This window comes from Lathyrus oleraceus, chromosome 4 (assembly GCF_024323335.1).
Source record: "Lathyrus oleraceus cultivar Zhongwan6 chromosome 4, CAAS_Psat_ZW6_1.0, whole genome shotgun sequence".
In the NCBI taxonomy this organism is placed as follows: domain Eukaryota; kingdom Viridiplantae; phylum Streptophyta; class Magnoliopsida; order Fabales; family Fabaceae; genus Lathyrus; species Lathyrus oleraceus.
Window position 1 is genome coordinate 373,115,109 of NC_066582.1, and position 23,034 is coordinate 373,138,142.

Here is a 23,034-nt window from a genome sequence, read left to right on the forward strand (position 1 = left end):
TTAATAATTTTTTGTTAGTATGATGCTAGATTTTTTAAGACAAAAATTTCTAGTTCGTTAGATATACAATTTTATTATATTATTATAGATTATGTTTTAATATCTTAAGATAAATAGAGTTATTGAAATTTAGCAAAAATAGAATAGAGTGGAATAGAAATTTTATTACTTTATTATTTGAATAATTAGCGATAAAAACAAAGTAAGTTTTTTATTCTGCTCATATAAAAGAGAAACAATACTGATGGAAAGTGATGAAAATTTTCATTCTGCTCATATTAAAGGGAACAATACTAGTAGAAAGTGATCAATACTAGTAGAAAGTGATGTAATTTTTTATTCCTCATATCTAAGGAAAATAATGCTAATGAAAAGTGATGAAATGAAATAGAATAATAAAATTTCATTATACTGGGTCTGATTTTAATTAACTCAAACAATGGAATCTTATTCTATTTCATCTCATATCACTTCATATCATCTCATTGCATCAACTTAAGCAAAATCTTAGTCTAATAATTTCAATTTCACAACATTTAAAAACTCTTATGTAGAATTTGTCGAGAATTGAAGAGGACTCATCTCTTATTAAAAACTCAACAACTAATTTGTTTTCAAAAGTAATGTTTTATTTATACACTTAGATTATGTTTGGACATCTTAAAATAAAGATATAAGAATAAAAATGAACATAGTGAATGAACAAAATTAGAAGTACATACGATTAAAATGCATCAAAATCGAAGACATCTTTTTAAATTTATTGAACTTTTCGCATTAGACTTTTTTCTATTGTATTATTTTTCAACATCATTTAATTTCTAGATCTCATGCATCCTATCCAAAAAAACAAAGTTCTCACTCAGATTTTTCTTCCTTAAGACGTTCTCTCCATTCTACGAATGTTGGTGGTAGAGGACACCCTCGTTTCAAATAAGCTTGTATAAAATGCATCTTAGTAGCAATTTGATATAAGATGACTCATTTCAGAAAAATTCATCCACTTTATTGTCGTTGTAGGGACATCAATTTTACTAAGAATCGAAGGATTTTGAATAGCTTGTATCTGTGCATTAGTCATATAGAGTCGCATGTAATCATTCTAATGAGAAGTTAGCACTTTGATAAGACTATAACAGACAAGAGTTCAATTCTTCTCACTCTTTCAATTAAAGATGAAATGGCTCAAAATCCACAATTACCATCAACTTTAACACCTACAATAATGTCAATGTATTTTATTTTTGGTAAAGGTGGTGAAGATGGTGCTTTGCAAATTCGTGCACCCCTTGCTAGCAGATTTTTTGGATTGTGAAGGTGGTGTTAGGGTTGAGTGAAAATATACATGTTGAAAAAGTTTCACATTGCTTAGTTTTGTAAAATAAGAGGGAGTCAAAGGCTTTGCAAATGATTCAAGTTCTTCATTACAAAACGTACCGGTTAAAAGCACTTTAAGCTTGTATTTGACTTTCTTTATTCTTTTATACTCTTGTGTTAGAGTGTTGTGAGATGTAGTTAAATATTTGTTTTGGATAGTGTGAGTGTATCAGACGAATGGGTCTGGTTGAAGGTATATTATGTGTTGTAACAATTTTCACATAGTGTTATTCTCAACGGTCGTGGTATTTTCTCCGATTTTAGAGTTTCTATGATATATCCTTGTGTTGTGATTGTGTTCTTTTATTTTTTTTTATATGTCAACTTTTTCACAACAACTGGTAACATAGCTTTTGGTTCGATTCGGGGATTGGAGTTTTTAGTATACTTTATGGTTGCAACTTTGTCTGATATTCCACATCAGAAAAGAATGGTGGTGTTATGGAAGAGTTGTTGAGCTGAAGTCATAAATTTCACCGTGGAGTTTGGGCTAGAGTAAATTTATGGAAGAATCATTTTTTACCTATGGAAAATTCAAGTCAAATATATGTTTATACAATCAAGATTACACATGATGTTGGTTAGTGGTTAGTACATATCATTAATGGACATTGATGCAAGGTGTACTATGAGATTGTGTCAGTGATTGATGAGCTTTTTGCCAACATGGAAGTTTCACTATAATTTTTTAGCCTGATTTTAGACATGTGAAATTCTTGGACTAGTTTAACTTCAAGTGAAATATATTTTTCATGATAGAGAATATGATTGTTGGTAATGACAATGTGAAATTACTGAAACTGTTTAACTTCAAGTCAAATATATTCTTTATGGTATGCTATGATAGTTTTTGAAGTATGATCGTCGGTGAAGACAATGTGAAAATTCTTAGAGCGGTATAATTTCAAGTGACTATACTCTTTATGGTAGAGTATGATAGTTCTCTTTGAACTATGGTTGTCGCTGAAGACAATTAAAGTTGATGTATTATTTTCAATCAAAGTGGATATTGTTGGGGTTGGTTGAAAATATACATGTTGAAAATATCCCACACTGCTTAGTTTTGTATAGGAAAATGAAGTCCAAGTTTATATAAAGGATTCAATTTCTTCATTATAAAATGCATCATTCAAAAGCACTTTTGTATTTAACTTTCTTTGTCCTCTTACACTCTTGTGTTAGAGTGTTGTGAGATGTAGTTAAATATTTGTTTTGGAGGATGTGGGTGTACTAGAGTCTGTGGGTGGTTAAGGGTAAATTATGTGTTGTAAAAAGGTCCACATATTGTTATTCTTTGGTTGTCATTTCACAACACATGTAGTTTTTCTCCGACTTTGGAACTTCCACGTTATTTTATTGTGTTGTGATTGTATCTGTTATTTTTCTCTATTTTGTTTTTTCCCAACAAGTGGAGTATACGAATGAAGTGAGTCAATATGTTCATAGAATGATGGTGATCGTTTGGTTGTACTTGTTAGAAGATTTAATTCAATGTCCTAGTAGAAAAGTTGTATTCAAAATAGTTGTGTTAGACAACAGGGTCGAAGTAAGCTAAGTAGAAGTAAGTTGTGTTCGACGGAGTCTAATACAACATGTGTGTCGAAGTGTGTAAGTAAGTATTTGACAAAGTTGAATACTATAGTTATAAGTTATGCTTTGTTTTCCTGTATATACAGGTAACGATGTAAACTTCAAAGAACTTCATAATAATAAAATCCATTTTTATTATATATTTTCTTTCTTCTCTATCCTCTTCTTCACTCTTATTAAAAACATTAATTGTTTCAACAAATTGGTATCAACGAACCCGATTGAGATTCAGTCAATCGGTAATGGAAAATGACAACACAACATCAATGCAATTTCTTTCAAATCTACTGGTGAGAACTACGAGAGGCATATTACACAAGTGAATGACGTCTTCAAATTTCAAGATGTGGTTGAAATCGTGACGGTACCTGCATTAGAAGCATATGCAAATAATGTTCAAAAGGTTGTGTGCAATGAACAAAGGAAGAAATATGGAAAAGCTATTTTATTGATTCACGATCCAAATGTGTTTGAGAAGATCATTGATGAAGAAACGTCCAAATGATCGTGAGACAAGTTAAAGAACTTGTATGCGGGAGATAAACTGAAAAGGATGAAGTTGTAGACGCTGAGAAAGCAATTTGAGATGATTCAAATGAAAGAAGACGAGTCAGCTACAAATTTATTTTCGCGTATGGCACTGCTAATAAACTAGATGAAGACGTGTTGTGAGTTGATCACTGATTTGCAGAAGAATGAGAAAGTGTTAAGATCCCTGACTACAAGTTTTGATTACATCGTTATGTCTATTAAAGAGTCCAATAACCTATCTAATATGAAGGTGGAAGAACTTCAAACTTCATTGGAGGCTCATGAGATGAGACTGAAGCAAAGAATCTCAAAAAGGGAGAAAGTGGCGGAACAAGCACTACAAGCAAGATTCATTAAAATGTCTCGTAGAGAAAAGGAGAAACAGAGAAATAATATTTCAAATGATGAGAAGTCAAGAAAGAATTCAAAGAATAACTTTGATTTAACCAAGAAAGGTATGGGCAACAAGTATTCAAGGAAGAAAGTTGACATGAAGGTGGTGCAATGTTACAATCGTTAAGGATTTGGTCATTATGCTCGAGATTGTCGAAGAAAGAAGGAATCAAGAGCAAAAGAAAATAAAGAAATGCAATATGCACATGTTGGAGAAAGAGATTCCAATGATATGCTACTCGTGGCAAATACTCAGTCAAATAATTAACAAACCAATATGTGGTACCTAGATTCAGGATGCAACAACCACATGACTGAAGATAAAAACTAGTTCACCAAGTTAGATGAATCGGTTAAGAAAGTGACCAGGTTTGCAGATGGAAGACATGTCACATCAACTAGAAGAGGAAACATAGTTGTGATTAGAAGAGATGGCTAGAAGACCAGTATTACTGATGTATTGCATGTATCTTTTACGATAAGTAGTTTAATTAACATAGGTCAATTACTTGCAAAGGGGTATAACATGAAGGTGGAAGAGAATCAGATGAAGATGTATAATGGTGAAAGAAATATGATCATGAAATCACCATTGGAAGATAACAAAACCTTCAAGATTAAGATCGACATGGTTGGTCATCAATGTCTTGCTTCGACTGTTGTTGAAGATAAGAACTGGTTATGGCATCATAGGTATGGACACCTAAACTTCAAAGGTATATGTATACTCAACCAGAAGAAGATGATATATGGATTAACTCAAGTGAAGGAACCAAGTCAGGTGTGTGAGGAATGTTTCAAAGCAAAGCAAGCTAGGAAAGCATTCAAACATGACTTGTCCATGAAGTTAAGAGAAAAGTTGGTGCTTGTTCACTATGATGTGTGTGTACCTTCTGAAGTAAGGTCGAATGGAGGTAATTTATATTTTCTAAGTTTCATAGATGAATTCGTCAAATATATGTGGATTACCGTATTGAAAAGAATAGTGGGGTATTTAAACAGTTCAAGATGTTTAAATTGCATGTCGAGAAATAATGCGGATGCAAGCTAAAGGAATTGAGAACTGATGATGGAGGTAAATATACCTCTATAGAATTTGCAAGATTTTCCAATGAGGGAGGTATAAGACATGAGGTCATTGCACCCTATACACCTTAACACAATGGTATAACTGATAGGAGAAATAGAAGTATACTAAATATGACCAGGAGTATGTTGAAAGCTAAAGAAATACCAAAGATATTTTGGGGTGAAGCAGTATCGACAGTAATATACATTCTAAACAGATGTTCAACTAAGAAGATAGTCGAGAAGACGCCTTATGAGGCTTGGACAGGAATGAAGCCAAATATTAGCCATCTTAGAGATTTTGGTTCAATGTAATTCAGGCATGTACTTGAATAATTGAAGAATAAGCTAGATGGTCGAAGTCAGACCATGGTGCTCATAGGTTATCGTTCAACTGGTGGATATAAATTGTATTCACCAAATTATGATAAACTAGTGATCAGTATGAATGTTCTAGTGAAGGAAAGCAAGGGGTGGAGTTTGACTCAGGGGTTAGTTCAACATAAGCAAAATGCAGACGTAAATGTGCTTGAATAAGACCAACAAACTGAAGTCACAACCAGTCAAAATAAAGAACCACCTTAGCAGAATGTTAGAAGATCCACTAGAACGAAAATTGAGTTAACAAGGATAGCTGGATATGAGAGATTTCCAAATCAAGCAATCAATGCAGATGATGACTTCATAGGAGAAGTGATGATGATGGTTGAATTAGAACCAATTGATTTGGATCAAGCTATGAATGTTTCAAATTGGTTGGCAATCATGCAATAAGAACTTAGGGAAATCAAGAAGAACAATATTTGGGAGCTTGTAGAAAATTCAATCAAGAAGCCAATTGATGTGAAGTGGGTCTACAAGTTGAATCTAAGGCTAAATGGTGAAATTGCCAAGTATAAGGTAAGACTTATGGCAAGAGGTTTTCTGCAAAAACCTAGTATTTACTTCGACGAAGTCTATGCACCTGTTGCAAGGATAGAAATCATCATAATTGTTATGTCAACCACAACATACAGAGGATGAAAGATACATCAACAAGATATAAAATCAACATTTCTGAATGGAGCATTGGAATATGAGGTTTATGTCAGTCAATCACCAGGATTCGAAATCAAAAGGCATGAGCAAAAGGTGTACAAATTGAGGAAGACTCTTTATGGTTTAAAGCAAACCCCAAGGATTGGAATAAGATAATAAATAGCTTCATAATCAGGGCAGGTTTCACAAAATGTGTTTCAGAGCATGAAATGTATGTCAACAATGCAAGCAGATTCAATCAAGTCATTATATACTTATATGTGGATGACTTATTGATCACAAATGCAGATGAGGCAGAAATAAAAGGAGACAAAGTTGAGTTGATGCATGAATTTGAAATGTTTGACCTAGGAAATTTTTCATATTTCTTAGGGATGGAGTTTAAAGACACATGTGAAAGAATGTTCTTGCACCAGAAGAAGTATGCTCAAGAAAAGGTTCAAGATGAGCAACTGTAGTAAAACTGCCACACCATTCGACACTGGAGCAAAATTGAGAAAGAATACAAATGATGAATTTGTAAGTGCACATTGTACAAGTAAATAATTGGATCCTTAAGGTATATATAAGCAATACCAGACCCGTCATTTGTCAAAAAGTTGTGCTATTAAGCTGAGTTATGAAGAAGCCATAAAAATGTCATCTCAATGTAGTAAAGAGAGTGTTAAGATACATAAAAGGAACAATCGACCATGGTGTGTTAATTTCAAATGTGTTAATTTCAAGGTAGAAGAATACAAACACAGATGTAGAGATACATGGCTACACTAAATTTGATTTAAGTGGAGACCAAAATAAAAAGAAAAGTATTGCACACAATATATTTATGACCGGTGTAGCACCAATCTCTTGGAGCTCAATAAAGAAAAGTTTTACAAAATGAATTCTACTCAAAAACGTGTTTATCAAAACTCGCCCAAACACAAAGATTTATGAATATTCTATAAATTTCACTCTTCACATTATAGAATGTATTCAAGTTGGAAACACAACCTACATGTTTCTTCAATTCTAGTTTATTAGAGAAGTATATATATCAGCTACATAAATGCAAGGAAGACCCATCACAATAGCCCTTGTGCACAAATAAGGTACTGGTCATCAGAAAGGAACTTCCGGTAACGGGAGAGGATCCAAGCTTCAACTAAAGAGGTGGATACAAAAACTACAGTGGTGTAGTATAAGAAACACATAGGGAATTTTGTAGAATCTCAAAGACAAGGTGGTGTAGTATAAGAAACACATAGGGAATTTTGTAGAATCTCAAAGACAAGTACTGCAGTCCCCAAAATGATAATGATCCTCATCACTCGAAACAAAATGAAGATTTCATTTCTCTATTTTAACGCCTCTGCAGACCCGAGCTTATTTTACATTCGTATCCAATCATATAAAGAAACATTTATTGCATCTGAATTGATGCTTCCTTTTTGCTCGCTAAGCATCTACCTGACCTCAAACTGTTTGTTTGACTTGTTCTTGTTTATCATCATCTGTCAGTTGGCTTCTAAGGAAGTCTAGAACTGATAGCCGCTATAAGAACAAAAACATATGTTAATTTCAAGATCTTATGTTGAAATACAGCACAAAATGAAACTTGTATTCAAGATACTAAGTAATGATAACACTCCATACTAGGCTTAAATATTAGACACTTTACATAATAAGTTAGTGTAATACAAATTTAGCAATCTACATTGAATCAAGTTATATCAACTTGATCATCATGTTTGCATTTGAATCACACGCTATATGCTACTGTCAATTTTTAATTTCTATGAAATCTTAGGCTTAATTTACTCCAATTAGGACTTCCATTCAACTGTCATAACTGTCATATTTGTGTGCATGTGTGTGTGTGTTTGTAAAGAGCAATTATGATGTCGATGGATATGCTTCCACATATAACAAAAGCTCGCACTAAGCGATCTTGAATCAAAGGGTGGCAAATGAAAGGGGAAAATGAACAAAAGATGAATTTGCGGAAGAAAGATGCCACAGTCAGGATGCTTGATAAGCCAGGAAGAATCGCCACAACGATAAGGAAATCATTGATAAGATTCAATTAGAATTCTAATCCAAGAACCAAAGAGGAGATTATTCACACTCACATTTCTCATGAGAGAAAATTCAATTCATTCCAAACTTAGCAAATTAGAGTCTTACAACGGCATTTAAAGAAAGACTCAACCTAATCCTAAAATGGGCCAGAGGGCCGATTCTCTAGGCCCGTATTATTAGGCCTACACCACTCAATAAAAAAAATTATTACGATTCAAATTAAACACAAATAAAACTAAAAACTATTCTAAAGTCTTGACTTAAAATTTTTCTTGTTTTTCTCCTAATTAGTTCACTTTAGGTCCTCATCAAATTAAGTTACTAAATGAGTAAATCTTGCCATTATTGAAAGTTTAAGCAATGAATTATTTAACAAAGTAACTCTGCAAAAGTTATTCACTGAGTAATTTGATTCCTCCTATATATATATTATATATGTATACACACGTCTGTGCTTGTGTTATGGATGCGGAAACAGAGGAGGAATACAATAATATAGCACTTCTTTATTAGCATACATAAAGTAACAACTTGCTCAAGCCCACTGGCTTCAGATTTTAAAGTAAGTGATTCCAGCAAGTTTATAGCTTCTTGAAATCCGTCACTAGCCGACTTTTCATCTCCTAGACTTTTGTCAACATCCGCTACTTTTGCGAGAGAAACAGCAACATCTAAGACCTAAATTGACATAAACAATAAAAAAATGGTTAATTTGAAAATTGGTCATGCCTACTGGCCACAATACATGTTCTAATGTGACAATTTGTATGGGTGATTAAAGATTAACTTAACCTAACTAGTTAATGGCCAATGATTTATACTAACTTTTTACATGGTTGAATGGGTGATTAAAGATTAATTTAACCTAACTAGTTAATGGGCAAGATGATTTATACTAACTTTTTACATGGTTGAGTTGTTTCAAAACAAGAAAAAAATATCAAACTGAAAATTATCTACAAGTATCAAGAACTCGTGTAATGAAGAAACTAGGGGTGCAAATGATGAGTGTAAGAGTTTTGTTTCCATTTTATTTTTCACTAGCATGCAAACAGGCACTAACGTGCCAATCTGTCCGTCTTTATCACTCTCTGATTTTTCTACTCGACTTCTTTTCTCTTACTATTTTATGTTTTTATCATTTTTCATGGACAAAACAGCTGCCAAGCCTTGTCAAAACAAGTGTTTCATGTGCTATGCATAGAAAAGAATCTAACAAACATGATTGGTGTAAATTACATAATGAAACTTCGGTGAGTAAATAAGCTAGTAAGGTAAAATCCACTTAATAAGGCCCTTTTTGGACAAACATCTAATTAAGTGCTTAGTGTAAGACCTCATCATACAAGTGCTTAGGTTATTTCTATAACAACCAAACAACCAAGCCTTATCCCACTAGGTGGAGTCGGCTACATGAATCAAATTTTGCCATAATGTTCTATCCAATACCATATTTCTATGACGGTAAATAAAATTGATCTCTTTTCCTATAAATTATAAACTATTTTCATAAACTATCTTAAAGAGGTTACATAAATAAGCTAAAAATTACTTATGGATATGTCATAAGTTGTTTCTATAAATTCTCCTAAATATGCTTACTGGGTAACCTTAAATAAGTCAACTTAATAAGCTCTAAAGCAAGTCAGAAAACACTACTGTTAAATTTAATTCAAATATAGGTGGAAAGCATTTACCAACCTGAGATGAAACATTTGAATTGTTCTTGACAACATCACGGCGAACATTTAAGGATTGAAAATAGTATGATCTCGCAGCTTGGAGGTCTCCCCCATGATATTTAAGATCACCAATTTTATTAAGTGAAACGGAAAGTGTATGTGTAATCTGTAAGATAACAAGGTCAAAGAAATAAATTGACAATAAACAAAACCAGATTGATCTGGTAATCTATCATTTCTCATGAGAGCTGAGAAAAGCAAGGTTCTAATGAAATAACCTCCAAATCATCTTTTGGCAACTTTGACAGAAATTCAACACTTTCTTCAAAATAAGTTACTGCAGAACTGCTATCACCCATTGCTCGGCTGCAGAAATTATTTTGTAAACATGAAGATCACAATCCACCTCCTCCATTAAACATGTAATTAAACTATATTCTGTTAAACTTTGTGATACAAAAAGAAATGTGACACATGAATGAAAAAAAGGAAAAAGCAGAGAATAAGAAGAAAACAAAAGGCTTAAAAAACAAAAAAGAGATCAATAATCTCTCAAAATGTTCACGATCAAAACCGCTCTAAAATAACGATAAACTGCACCACAAAGAGACCAAAAGGCGCACTACATAATAGATTTAAGAGCACAAACACGAGGCACTGAAACTTCATATTGAAGGTGTGTCTATGTTTGTTCAGCACCAACACGATACTAATACGTGTGATTACATATAATCATTTCCATTTTCTCAAATTATTACCAATGTCTGTCAGTGCTTCTGCTTCAGAGGATGTAACTATATGCTAATGGGTTTAGGACATGTTTTAAAGTGGGAGGCAACAGGGAAAACTAGGAGCTTCTTCCAACTGAAGTGGTTATTTCTGTACACCAAAAATGGCTAAAGCAGTATAGGAAATTGAACATTTTACACTATATTATAGATGTAGAGGAAACAGTGGAAACAATTTCTGGTACAGACATGGATAACCAAAACTCAAAATGTCCTCAATACCAAAGATGATTCGGATTCCATATAGATATATACAACGGAAACAATTTCTGGTAGAGATACAGATAACCAAAACTCAAAATGTCCTCAATACCAAAGATGATTCGGATTCAGAACACTAGTTTAACAATTTCCACCGATTCTAAGCATCCCTATTTGATTTTATCATTTTTGGTCTCAGTCTAGTTATATTCAGTGTTACTATCAGTGTTGTCAACCATGGATCACAAAAAATAGTGGTCTCCTGAAATTCCTCTACGTAAACAGTGATTTGTTCAAATTTTGCTATGCTATAGCACTGTAGTTGCTATGTTACAACACTGGTTACTATTTATGCTAGTATTTTTAACCATGCCTTTGTATATCAGACTATTTTGTCCTCTTGACAGATACACTACTCTTGGTAGAAATTTTTTCTATATTTCACTAAGCACAACATATATGTAAACAATATCTTATCATAGAATACAACGATAATATCCTACAACATACCAGCAGTCGCCGAGCATACCCAAGACTGCTCCAAGTTGTGAACATAACTCTGAAGTGTTACCAACTTTTTCTATCTGACTACGAATGTCTTCTGCACATAGGCTGAGTCTTGATTTGGCACTTTCTAAATTCTGAGCGCGGAATGCCTGTTTATGAATTTCATATGGTAAAATGCTCATTATCAAGTGGTCAAGAAAAATAGTTAAATGATAAGCACTTATAGCATAAGCATTGAATTAAGACTAGTGACATTTACACTGTGGATGATAATAGTTAACGACAAAAAACTCAAGGATCATCATTCTTTCTCAATTTAATCCTTCATATACAAGACTTCATCCACATTTACATTTGAAAAGGACATACTTACCCTCATGCCCTGTTGTACTAAGAAAGAACCTCTTTCCAAAGACACATCTTCGTATATAACCGGCTTATTATTTTCTGTTGCTTCTTCGCCTTTGTCTAAATTAACAGACCTTTTGATCCTAGCATGACCTTCAATAAAGCGATCGACTACACCTTGAAGATTGTCATCGGGCTCAATCTTCACAATATCAGCTCCACATAACGGACAGTCCTCAAAGCGCGATATACATGCTCTAACATCATATACACATAAAATCAGAAATCATCCAAAAACAATGTATGCAATGATAAACACGGGCCGTGATACGTACTTGCAGAAAACATGCAAACAAGGCACACATTTACTGGTGTCGAACAGCAGCGCTTGGCATACCATACAGCTAAGAGGACCAAGCTTAAACGTCTGAGAGTCATATCCCATTGGACACTTCGGTGAAACGCTGGCCGAGTCATTAACCTCTTTATTCACCTTACTTTCATGTTCTACATGATATTTAGTTGAGTTTTCACTCGGTTTTTTAGAAGCATTACTATCGTCCGGCCGAGGAATTTTAACAAAAGGACAAACCGGTTTCATATTGATTCAATACCACAAGTGCCTACAAAAACAACATCTTTGCATTCAGTTAACTCATCATTAAATTAGAGTATTAAACATGAATTAAAAAGATAAATAAAAAAATTCTATCAATTTAAAACACACACCTTCAATCTAAAGTGTCAATGCTACATAGTCATGATCAATCATCATCATCATGATCACTCTCATCACTGAAATACCCAGCTTTCTTCCCTTTCTTCTTCGTCTTGTTGTTGTCCAAACCCTCACCATCATTTCTGTTTCTCCCCAGCAACCTTTCACCCGCTTCATCATCCACAACAGAAGCCCAATTATCCTCAAACTGCTCCGCAGCAATCTGACCACCCTCTTCCTCCTCCTCATCACCTTCCTCCTCCCCATCCCTATCCCTCAGCCCACTAAATCCCCGCCGCGGCTTCTTAGGCTGAGGCCGCGGCCTCGGCCCCAACTGATTCTTAGGACACTCATACGACAAATGACCATGCCCCCCACACTCATAACACAAAGCAGTCTCAGTATTGTACACGCGCTTTCGAATAAACTCCGGAGCACGTCCATTATCAGCAGCAATAGAAGCAGTTAGAGTCCTTCCATTGAGAATCTTCTTATTCATCTCCGCCACGGCGCGTTGGACGTCATTACGAGAAACGAATTGGACAAACGCGACACCGCGGCTTAGGCGCGTGTGTCGGTCTTTGAGAACGGTTACACGCGCGATGCGGCCGAAAGTAGAGAAGAGCGTAAGGAGATCGGAGTTTGTTAGGGAGTAATCTAGATTAGAAACGTATAGCGTCGATTTTGATGGTGCTAAGGGTTCACCTATTCCTCCTATTGATGATCCTATGTTGTTCGGTTTTGATTGGGGTTGATTACTGGATGTGGTGCCGGTGGTGGTGTTGGGGGTTGAGGACGAAGCGCAGTAGCGGTAGTAGAAAACGTCGTCGTCGCTGTCGCTGTGTTTTCGTTTGTGTTTCTTCTTGCTTGACATTTTTTTCGGTTCAGGATTTTTGTTTCCGGCAACGGCGTTTTGTTTCCGGCAACGGCGTTCGGTTTCCGGCGTTCGGTCATTAACCTCTTTCTTCACCTTACTTTCATGTTCTACATGATATTTAGTTGAGCTTTCACTCGGTTTTTTAGAAGCATTACTATCGTCCGGCCGAGGAATTTTAACAAAAGGACAAACCGGTTTCATATTGATTCAATACCACAAGTGCCTACAAAAACAACATCTTTGCATTCAGTTAACTCATCATTAAATTAGAGTATTAAACATGAATTAAAAAGATAAATAAAAAAATTCTATCAATTTAAAAAAATAAATAAATAAATAAAACCTAGAAAAGTAACATCTATGCATTCATAACCAAGATCATCAATTTTCAACTGGATACTAAAATTAAACTAAGATTCAATTTTTTTCAAAAGTAAATAAATGAAGATGAGATTGTTACAGGATATAGAGAGACGAAACGGGAAGAGGGATTTGATTGTTGTTGTTGTGTTCTTCAACCTTTGGTTTTGTTTGTGAGAGGGATGTGCGATGATTTCTGAGAAAATTGTGGACTGAGTTTGCGGTTGGTTGGAGATCGAGGTTGGGCTTATCTTTTATATTTCGTTTTTACTCCTTAAGTTTATATGTATTTCATACGCAACCACATAAAATAGGAAGAAAAAAATGTGTAAATTAATGGAGGGTTGAATATGTATGCGAGCAAAAATAATAATAAAAAAATTTAAAATGGCCAATATGTTAGGTTAGGGTTTTTTATATATAATGCAATTCCTCTTCATCATCTTTCACTCATTTTCTAAATTTTTTCTTCAATTTTTCTTCGACATGTTGTCTTATATGTCGTCTTATATACACAAGAGAAATGTCAATTTGATTTATTATATGTCGTCTTATATACACAAGAGAAATGTCAATTGATTTATTCGACAGTAAAGTCTCCGATGAAGATCTGACTTTGGAGTACGAAGACGTTCGAGCATATTTAGAGGAGTTTGATCTGTTGGTTAGATGGACACATTGCAGACGGTGAAAAGATCCGAAGAATTCAAAGGGTTGTTACGGTGTACAACGATAATGGAGAAAGTCGTTTCTAGAAATCAGTTAAAATCGATACTAATTATTGTATTATGATGCATAGCTGTGAGGAGATTCTCTTGATAGTTATAATCGCATAGATATGTTGTTTAAGTGTTGTACTTGTTTGTCTTGTTGTTTAAATTATTGTTTAGTTGTACTTTAAATTTTTGTAACCAAATGTTGTGATATTTATGAAATGAACGTTATTTTCAATTTCAAATAAAATGGTTACATAAAATGAATTACATATAAAATTATGTTGTGGTGCTTGCTCCCACATTGGAACAGTTTGTACGATTGTGTCCGGACTAACGACATAAACTGCATAATCTTACCATTTTGTTCGTCGTATCCATTTCGATTCGAATATGTGCGTTGTTAGGGCGACTCTTTTTCTTTCTTCGCATATTTTCATTGTGCCAAACTATCTCTCATTGATATGCATGTTAATAATCCTCCTTTGTGACCACCGGAAAGCTATTATTGTACACATTGCATACGTTTATGACTTTGTAAATGACGAATAATAAGCTGGAAGGGTCATGTCGATCCTTTAAACATTCCGCTATGACATGGGAGCAAGGAATACATAAGGCTTAGAACTTTCTACAATCACACCAAGCTCTATCTCGTTCGACTCGATAGTATCCCCTTTGGCTCCCCTCATTATGGTTCATTGTCTCATCTACACTGAACCAACCTTTACGACAGTCAAATATTATGACCACGTGTGTGTTAGCTTTAGCAACTTCATCCTTAATTAATTTCATTTAAATTTCACTGAACAACTCACATGATTGTAACACTGAACTCCATTTTGAACGTCTGATCTCAAACAGTGACACTAACCTAAAATAGGTTGCTCTCACCAAAGCGGTTATCGATAGGTTTCAGATGCCTTTAAAAACAAAGTTCATTAAGTCCACGAGATTTATGGTCATGTGACTCCACCGTTGACCATTGTTGAATGCCCTGGTCCACTTTTCCAATGGGATATTATCGATTCACCTTTTGCGCCATTGGCGCATGCTTACAAAAAATAACCCACGCGCCATTGGGTATGGCGCATTAGTTGTAGGCTTCATGCAACTTTCGCTTCACGTGAATGCATTGTCCCATCTATAAATATGGTTATACAACTCATCATTTCCATTAAACACACCCAGGATATACACTTTACCAGCAATAAACACTCATAAGCATTCCAAAAAAATGGCTCTATTAACCATGGGTGAGACACATCAAGGAATTATCAACAACATTGTTGAGTTTGTAAGTTATTATTCTGAATGTATTACAAAATTTCCCGTTAATACTTTTCATTAGGATCCAAAGTTTGTAAGTCATTAATTATTTTCCTTAATTATTTTTTATTAGGATCCAAAAATATTTCGCTGTCGTGTACATGAATATGCACCACACGACGAATTGATAAAACCATATTTACAAGCAGACGATTTTGGTCATTTACTCAACATAGTCTATACTCTATTATTTACAAATTTATCTTCGCTTTGGTAAAAAGATGGAGACCCGAGACACACACATTTCACATGTCGTTCGATGAATGTATTGCCATACTAGAGGATGTGTACATGTTATTGGATCTATCTATCGAAGGTAGGGTTGTTAATGGTAGAGTTAACCAAGATAATACAATATGAAGAACTTTTGGGTGCCCCTTTGTGTGAAGACACAACAAGGGGTCAATAATCTAAAGTATCCTAAACAACAATATTCAAGCATAATATTAATCGAAGATTCGACTGAGTATGAAAAAAAAATTAACTCGGTGTTATATATGATACTATTTAGTAATTTTTTATTTCCTAAAACTACTGGTAATATAATAAATATTATGTATATTGCCTTTGTTAAGAAACATTAATAAAATAGGAACATATAGTTTGGATTCAACTGTTTTGTCTCATCTATATAGTTCTTTGTGTAAAAACATATAAAAGGATACTTATTCGTTTTATTCTTGCGCTTTTTTGCTCCAAGCATGGGGTTGACCGAGAATGTCGTTAGTCGCCCAGTCAACAAGAACCGTTTCATATTCCCCTTCGCAACAAAGTAAATTTATATTATTTTTTCTGCTTACTTACTTTATAGAGATATTTTGATTGGAGATATTTTGGCATCAACTAAGACTCGATGCCCAATGGAGTTATTCTGATTAGAGATATTTTGCTAGAGAGATATGTCATCGATGGAAGAATCGACATCAACACATCTTAAACGAACATATCATACATGATGCTAGACCAACTCAAAATCATATGAATTGGTATAGGTCGGTTACAACGACACAGTTTGTGTCTGACCCAAGGTATTTAATCGACTCACGCCAACGAGCTTCGTCATCATATGTCCAACAACAAACCCCCGCCCAACAACCTACCTCACACCATTACCAAACCCAAAAACAATGTTAACCCACCCAAACCCAACAACCAACATCACAACATCACCATACCAAATACACCCAACCACCAATCAAACATGATTACAAACCCATAAACATCCAACCTCGCAACCAATTCATGCCACACATCCAAACACAAAACCAAGAGCATGTCATATACCACCAATAACCACATGTCACCACCACATCTTACTATATCCCCAATGACGCATATGATTCCACCCCATCCCACCATAGCCCACAACCTATGTACATCAAATATCACACCACTAAAGCACCCCAAACATCACATCGTCAAAGCACTCAACCACCACATATCTTTCAAACACCACAAGAATTATTGCTTCGTTTCCAAAACAATTCAATGTCTCAATTCAACTAACCCTAACCAGCCCGTCAACATGAAACTCAATCAACATGACCCAAATACGACAACATGGACACCAAACTCAATCACGACAACGTTGACTACTAGGGAGATATAATCAAAGATTTGTTAGATGACACTAATATCCCAGGAAACTCGCACCAACCACCTTTGGCTCAGGTGAATTCTAGGAGACTCTAAACACCTCAGAGAAATCGTGGGAGACCTCGAAAGCAAACGAATGTGTCAGGGTGTGGAACCGGTGGATGTTACGATCGAGCGGGTCATTAAATTTCTATTCAATCATTGTGTAATTCTATTTGATAGAATAATATTATAATTTAATATTATTTTAACATTTTACTTAATATTATTTTCTTGTTAAACTAAAAAATAATAATACTAACAAGACAACACAATTGCCACTTCTTGTGGCATATGCTCATAGAGGATGCATGCATGGGCCACATGCAATGGCATGTCCTATATGCATGTGCCATACATGTTGGCGCCTATGTACAAAAGTTGAGTGCATGTGCCATTGGGTTTGACTACTCCTCTTGTGCGCGAATTTTTTTGTTTGAAACATGGCTAGTTTGATTTTTTTTTTAATTATGGTTATTTTAGAATGTTTTTTGAAAAATATGATTATTTTAATCAATAAAATAAAATAAAATTTGGAATTCACTTTGCTTACGGGTAAATATTGATGTTGATTTTTTTTATCGAACTCATGAACTTTTGATCAGATCGATAATATATAGTACTGTAACACTGTTTAGCTATTAAGGAGCTCGATAGTATATATTATTTAGTTTTTTTTATAAGTAAAGGATATTATATTAAAAGGAAGCATAAGTGATGCTCAACCCAAATATAACAAGGAAATTACAATTCAAACAAGCTTACAAACAAATTAATCCAACTATATATAATATAAGGACATTTTAACCAAACATTGCAATTAATGTCAATCGGTCCTTTGGATCTAGTACCTAACCAATTTCACGCAAATGTTTTAGATAACAACACAATTTCTTTGGCTCCTTTGCATCCTCCTTTGAAAAGAACATTGTTACTTACAAGCCAAATCGACTAAGTAGTTAGAAAGTTAGAATAAAAGCCCAACTTCTTCTTGATCCTACCTTTCATTTACACTTCAAAATCCAACCGGTGATCCTCCAACAAATCACAAGGGATTAATTTGTTCAACGCTAACAAACCTTGGATACACTTCCAAATATTTGCAATAACATGATATAAGAGGAAAAGAAGAAAGTGAGATTCCTCATGCCTCTAGCAAAAAGGACACACAAGATTGTGTTGACCCTACAACATGTCACACTTTGCTAGCTCGTCCCTTGTTCAGAAGCAATCTCCAGCTAATACTTTTAGATAAATCATTTTTAAAAATTTATGATTTCAACTAAGTTTTAATCTTCAACGGTATATATCTATATTAAAGGATGCTAAAATATGTCGTTCAATTTAAAAAAATGATTTAATTTTTTTAAAATATTTAAAAAACTATTTTTTATAAAATATTATATTTGAAAATACAAAATAAATATTTTATGTTTTTAAAAATTAAAGCACACTGTTCTTAAATTAAAACTCTTTTTTAGAGACTATTTTTTTTCCATTTAAATTAATTGAATGGAGATAGAAGAGGACTCAAACATTATATAATTATTTAAAATTATAAAATAATAAAGTAATTTAGAAAGAGAATTATTAAAGAGAATGAAATAATTAGATTTAATTAGATATTTTTTTCGTATACAACTTTAAAAATGCTAAGGGGCTGTTTGGAATACATCTTAAAAACTCTTTTTTAATTTTTAAAAATTTAAAATTTAAAAAATTGTTTGAATATAATATTTTGTAAAAGTATTTTTAAAAACTCTTTTCTATTTTTCAGTTTTTAAAAGCAAAAAAGTAAAACATCTTAGTTGTATTTTGCTCTTTACTTCTCAGTTTTTAGTATTTTTAAAATAAGATAGAAAAACGTATTTGAAAAAATATGATATTTCTTTTATTTATGTATGTTTTTTTATGCATAAGTAATATTTTCAAATATATTTATTTATTTTAGTTAATTTTTTTTTTTTGTTTTTCTTAATTATTTTCACTATATAACCTTTTTTTCTATTAAACGTGCAACCCTATTTTTTACTTTATTATTATTATTATTATTATTATTATTATTATTATTATTATTATTATATTTCTTAGTTTTATTTTAAATTCTTAAAATAATAAAAAATCATTTTTAAATAAATTTATTCACTATTTTAAAAATTAGATTGGTCATCAAATCAATAAGAGTACCGAATCACTAATTTATTGGTCGAACCACTATGTCATTGGTCGAACCGAATGATTAAACCAGATTAATCTAGGTAATTCGGTTGAATAAACTAGTCTCCATGAAGAAAATGTATAGTTATGAAATTGGTCGAACCAAATGATCCAGTCTCTAAAAAAATTACGAAACCTATAAATTTTTAAGATTTTAAAATATCATAATTTAACAAATTCATTCTATAAACTAAAATTCTAAACATAATCATCGCATACAACAAAATAGTACATAATACAAATATAAATAAAATAAACTCGAATAACAATATAATGCATTGTCTAGACAAATTAGATTTAAGGGGTGAAAGGTGTTCCAATTAAGTTTTAAGCCAAATCTTTTTATATTTTAAATTTTTTTTATCAAAATGGCGTCGTATTTTGTGAAAAAAGAGCAAGTAGTTAATCCGTCGATTTATAAAAATCGTCGGCTCTTCAACTTTTACCGATTTGATTGGTTTGGCCAATTCTCACTTATTAATAGGTTATCTGATCCACCAATCGAACCATAGCAATGACCCCTTTGATTTTTTATTCGACCGGTTCAATCGACAGGTCCAATGCGATTTCTAAAACATTGAATTTATCTCTTTGACTTTGAAATATTATATAGCTAAATTTTATTAATACTATTTTTTTTTCTTTTTTTAATATTCTCATAATTTATTTAAATTTAATTTATTTATTTTTGGTTTTATTATTTTTTTAACACAATGGTTTCTCCTTCATACTTTATATCACATTCTTCATAGTCATTACAACTTCATATATTTTCAAAAAGTTTAAACTATTAAAAATTATCAAATTTTTTGAAAATAATTAATTCCTATTTTGTTTAAGAGAAACGTTATTAAAAATAGTAATAAAAAAATAAAGAAAAATATTCATCAAACAAATGTTATGTGATTTGTAAAATTAAAAAATTGCTTTTACCCAATTATTTGTATTCGAAGAAATATCAATTAATTTTCTTAAGTTTATAATATTTTATTAAAAAAAATAGATTTTAAAAGTAGATGATAAAATATATATTTTTATTCTCTTCTTAAAACACTATTAAACAATTAGACTGTCAAACAAGTTTTTTCATTTTCATATTTTTAAAACAGTTTCTAAAAACTAGTTTATCAAACAATTTTTTTGTTAATTTTCTTTTTAAAAATAGTTTTTTAAAATAGATTTGAAAAACAAATTTTAAGAACTAAAATTGAAAAGTGTTTCAAACAGACCCTAAGTCTCCCCCCTTTCGTGGTATTGTATGAAAACTTGGACTTTTTTCCTTTCTTTTGAAGATATCTTGGTTCAAGGATCCATGCTTGTGAATAGAGGGTTAAATGTTCTCCAAAGAATGACTTAATCAATTAAAAAGCAAAATAATACTAACATCTAATCAACTAACATTTGACTAACGTTTACTCTCATTGCTTTTAATTTCAATTCGTTTACTTTATATTATTTAAGTTCAAGTCATTTATCATTCCATTTGCCATTTACATATCATTTAACTTATTTATGTTTATGCCATTTTCCCCTTGCTCACTTGAGTCATACATTGTGATTGTATATATTTTTTTGTGTATCTTATTTGTGTTTGTGGTCTTAGGACCCTAAAATACTTAATAAACAACAAAAAAACCCTAAAAAATGTTTGTGTGGACTGTTGGATTTGATCTGAGCTTTGGACTTATAATTAGGCAACATTCCCTATGTAAAATGACTTGGACAATGCCAACATTTCTGAAACCAAGACTATTGTGATCTGAGCTTTTATCTGATGCAAGTTTTGGGATCCACTTGAGTTTATCTGCTACATGGTCTTGATGCAAATGTTACTTTGAACCTGTGTCTAATGCCTTATTCTGAGCCATTCAAGAGTATGCCATCTGATACATGGAAGATTATGAAGTTGCTAGTTTGAATGTGGCTATCTTTATTTGATGCCTTGCCCTTCATTTTGCTACTTGCTTATTTGATATTGCTTGATTCAAAGTCGAAAGGAAAAGTGAGTTTCTATATGACACTCTTGTCTATTGGATTGCATTCCACTAGTCAGATCTTTTCAACTCTTAACTTTTAAATTTTTTCTCAGGATTAGTCTCTTCATCTCCTCCCATTTCTTAAATTTTAAATCTCCCCCCCCCTTTCAAAATCTTCTTTACTTGTGATTTATAAACTTAGACTTTATTGCAAATTAGAAACTTTGGCCTTATGCGATTGCATTTTCAAACTCTTTTCTTGAATCAAACTTGTAAATAAATCTAACCATATTGGCTTAAAAATTTCAAAAAACAAAAAAAAACTAACACTCATTCAAACTATTTTAGGCCCTTTGTGCCTCTTTTAAATTTAATTTTTTTGTTAAAAGAAATCCACTCACTTTGAAATTGTTACCACGAACTATGAGGTTTTAATCCCTCATTTTTATGTTGGTACGTAGGCACAAGTTCGAAGGTCTTTTCAAACACAAAAATATAACCAATGAATTCTTTTCTCATCCCCACACTCTATTTTTCTCAAATATCTTTTATACCAAAAAAAAACACACACATAAAAAAGGGCACCCTAGGACACTTTGGATAATAACACCTTCCCTCTGTGTAACCAACCCCCTTACCTGTAATCTTTGGCATTTTATTAGTTTTAATTTGAAAACTTCTTATCTATGGGTTTTGTTCGTACTTTTCCCTTTTCCTTTGGAAACAATAAAACCACAGTGGCGACTTTTGTCTTATTGACGTTAAGTTTATCCATAGCTTAATGGTCATGAATTTACCGCTATAGTCGGTACATGACCTTTTTAGGTCGGCACATGACCTTTTCAGGTCGTCACATGACTTTTTCTGGTCGGCATATGTACTTCATTTTTAAAGCTTGTAACGTTATGTTAGATGTGCTGACTGCATATGTTGACATATGACTTGTACAGGTCAGCACATGATCTTCATAGGTCAGCACATACTGCGAATTTTTTTCCCAAAAAACAATTTTTAAACCATTCAAACACTTCCTCTTGTACTAAAAACTTATGCAACAAAAATTCATCAAATAAATCCAATTCTCATGGTTATAGATTCCTAATTCATCATCTACTCCATAATTTTCATGAATCAACATCATATTATAACACATCATCATACTCATTATCTCTAAATCACCAATAACACAATAAAGGTTAAAGCCTTCAAACATCAATCAATGGCATAACATCATTAACAACATCAAAACAAAACATGAGCATACATATGGTACACCAATTTCATCATACAATCAACAATTGTAACACAAACATCAAAATTGAAATTAAAACACTCAATCCTAAGGAGGTTAAAGGGTTCTTTATTCTACCCTTCCATCACACCCCTTATTATTGAAACAATTTCTCACCCTTACCTCAATCCTTAGTAGAAATTCTGGTTTTGATGTGTTCTTTCATCCTAAAGCTCTTCAATAGAGTCCTTCCTATGCCCTACCTTTTGCCTCATTCTCTTCTCACCAAATTCTGATTTTTTCTACGTAAAAACTCTTCAACCTCTTACTAACCTTATCATCATTAACCTAATCTACCTCAATTATAAATTTCCACCATTTCCCTCACATAACC

General features: G+C 32.8%; 1 protein-coding gene across 1 annotated transcript; it reads right to left on the minus strand.

Annotated features, from left to right (window-relative positions):
- Positions 1-8,440: 8,440 nt before the first annotated feature.
- LOC127137552 (uncharacterized) lies at positions 8,441-13,839 on the minus strand. The gene is made up of 8 exons (XM_051064011.1): positions 13,640-13,839; positions 12,352-13,402; positions 11,920-12,191; positions 11,610-11,841; positions 11,240-11,385; positions 10,019-10,106; positions 9,760-9,906; positions 8,441-8,736 (listed from the first exon to the last, which is right to left on the minus strand). Exons 2-8 carry the CDS (start codon positions 13,378-13,380, stop codon positions 8,488-8,490), a joined length of 2,163 nt encoding a protein of 720 aa, XP_050919968.1. The 5' UTR covers positions 13,381-13,402; positions 13,640-13,839; the 3' UTR covers positions 8,441-8,487.
- Between the last annotated feature and the right edge of the window lie 9,195 nt (positions 13,840-23,034).

Coding starts and splice junctions, on each gene's coding strand:
- LOC127137552 (XM_051064011.1), bottom strand. CDS start 13,380: ATGAAACCGGTTTGTCCTTTTGTTAAAATTCCTCGGCCGGACGATAGT. Junction 12,192..12,351: donor GTGATCATGATGATGATGAT/TGATCATGACTA, acceptor TTGTGGTATTGA/ATCAATATGAAACCGGTTTG. Junction 11,386..11,609: donor TAGTACAACAGGGCATGAGG/GTAAGTATGTCC, acceptor ATTCATAAACAG/GCATTCCGCGCTCAGAATTT.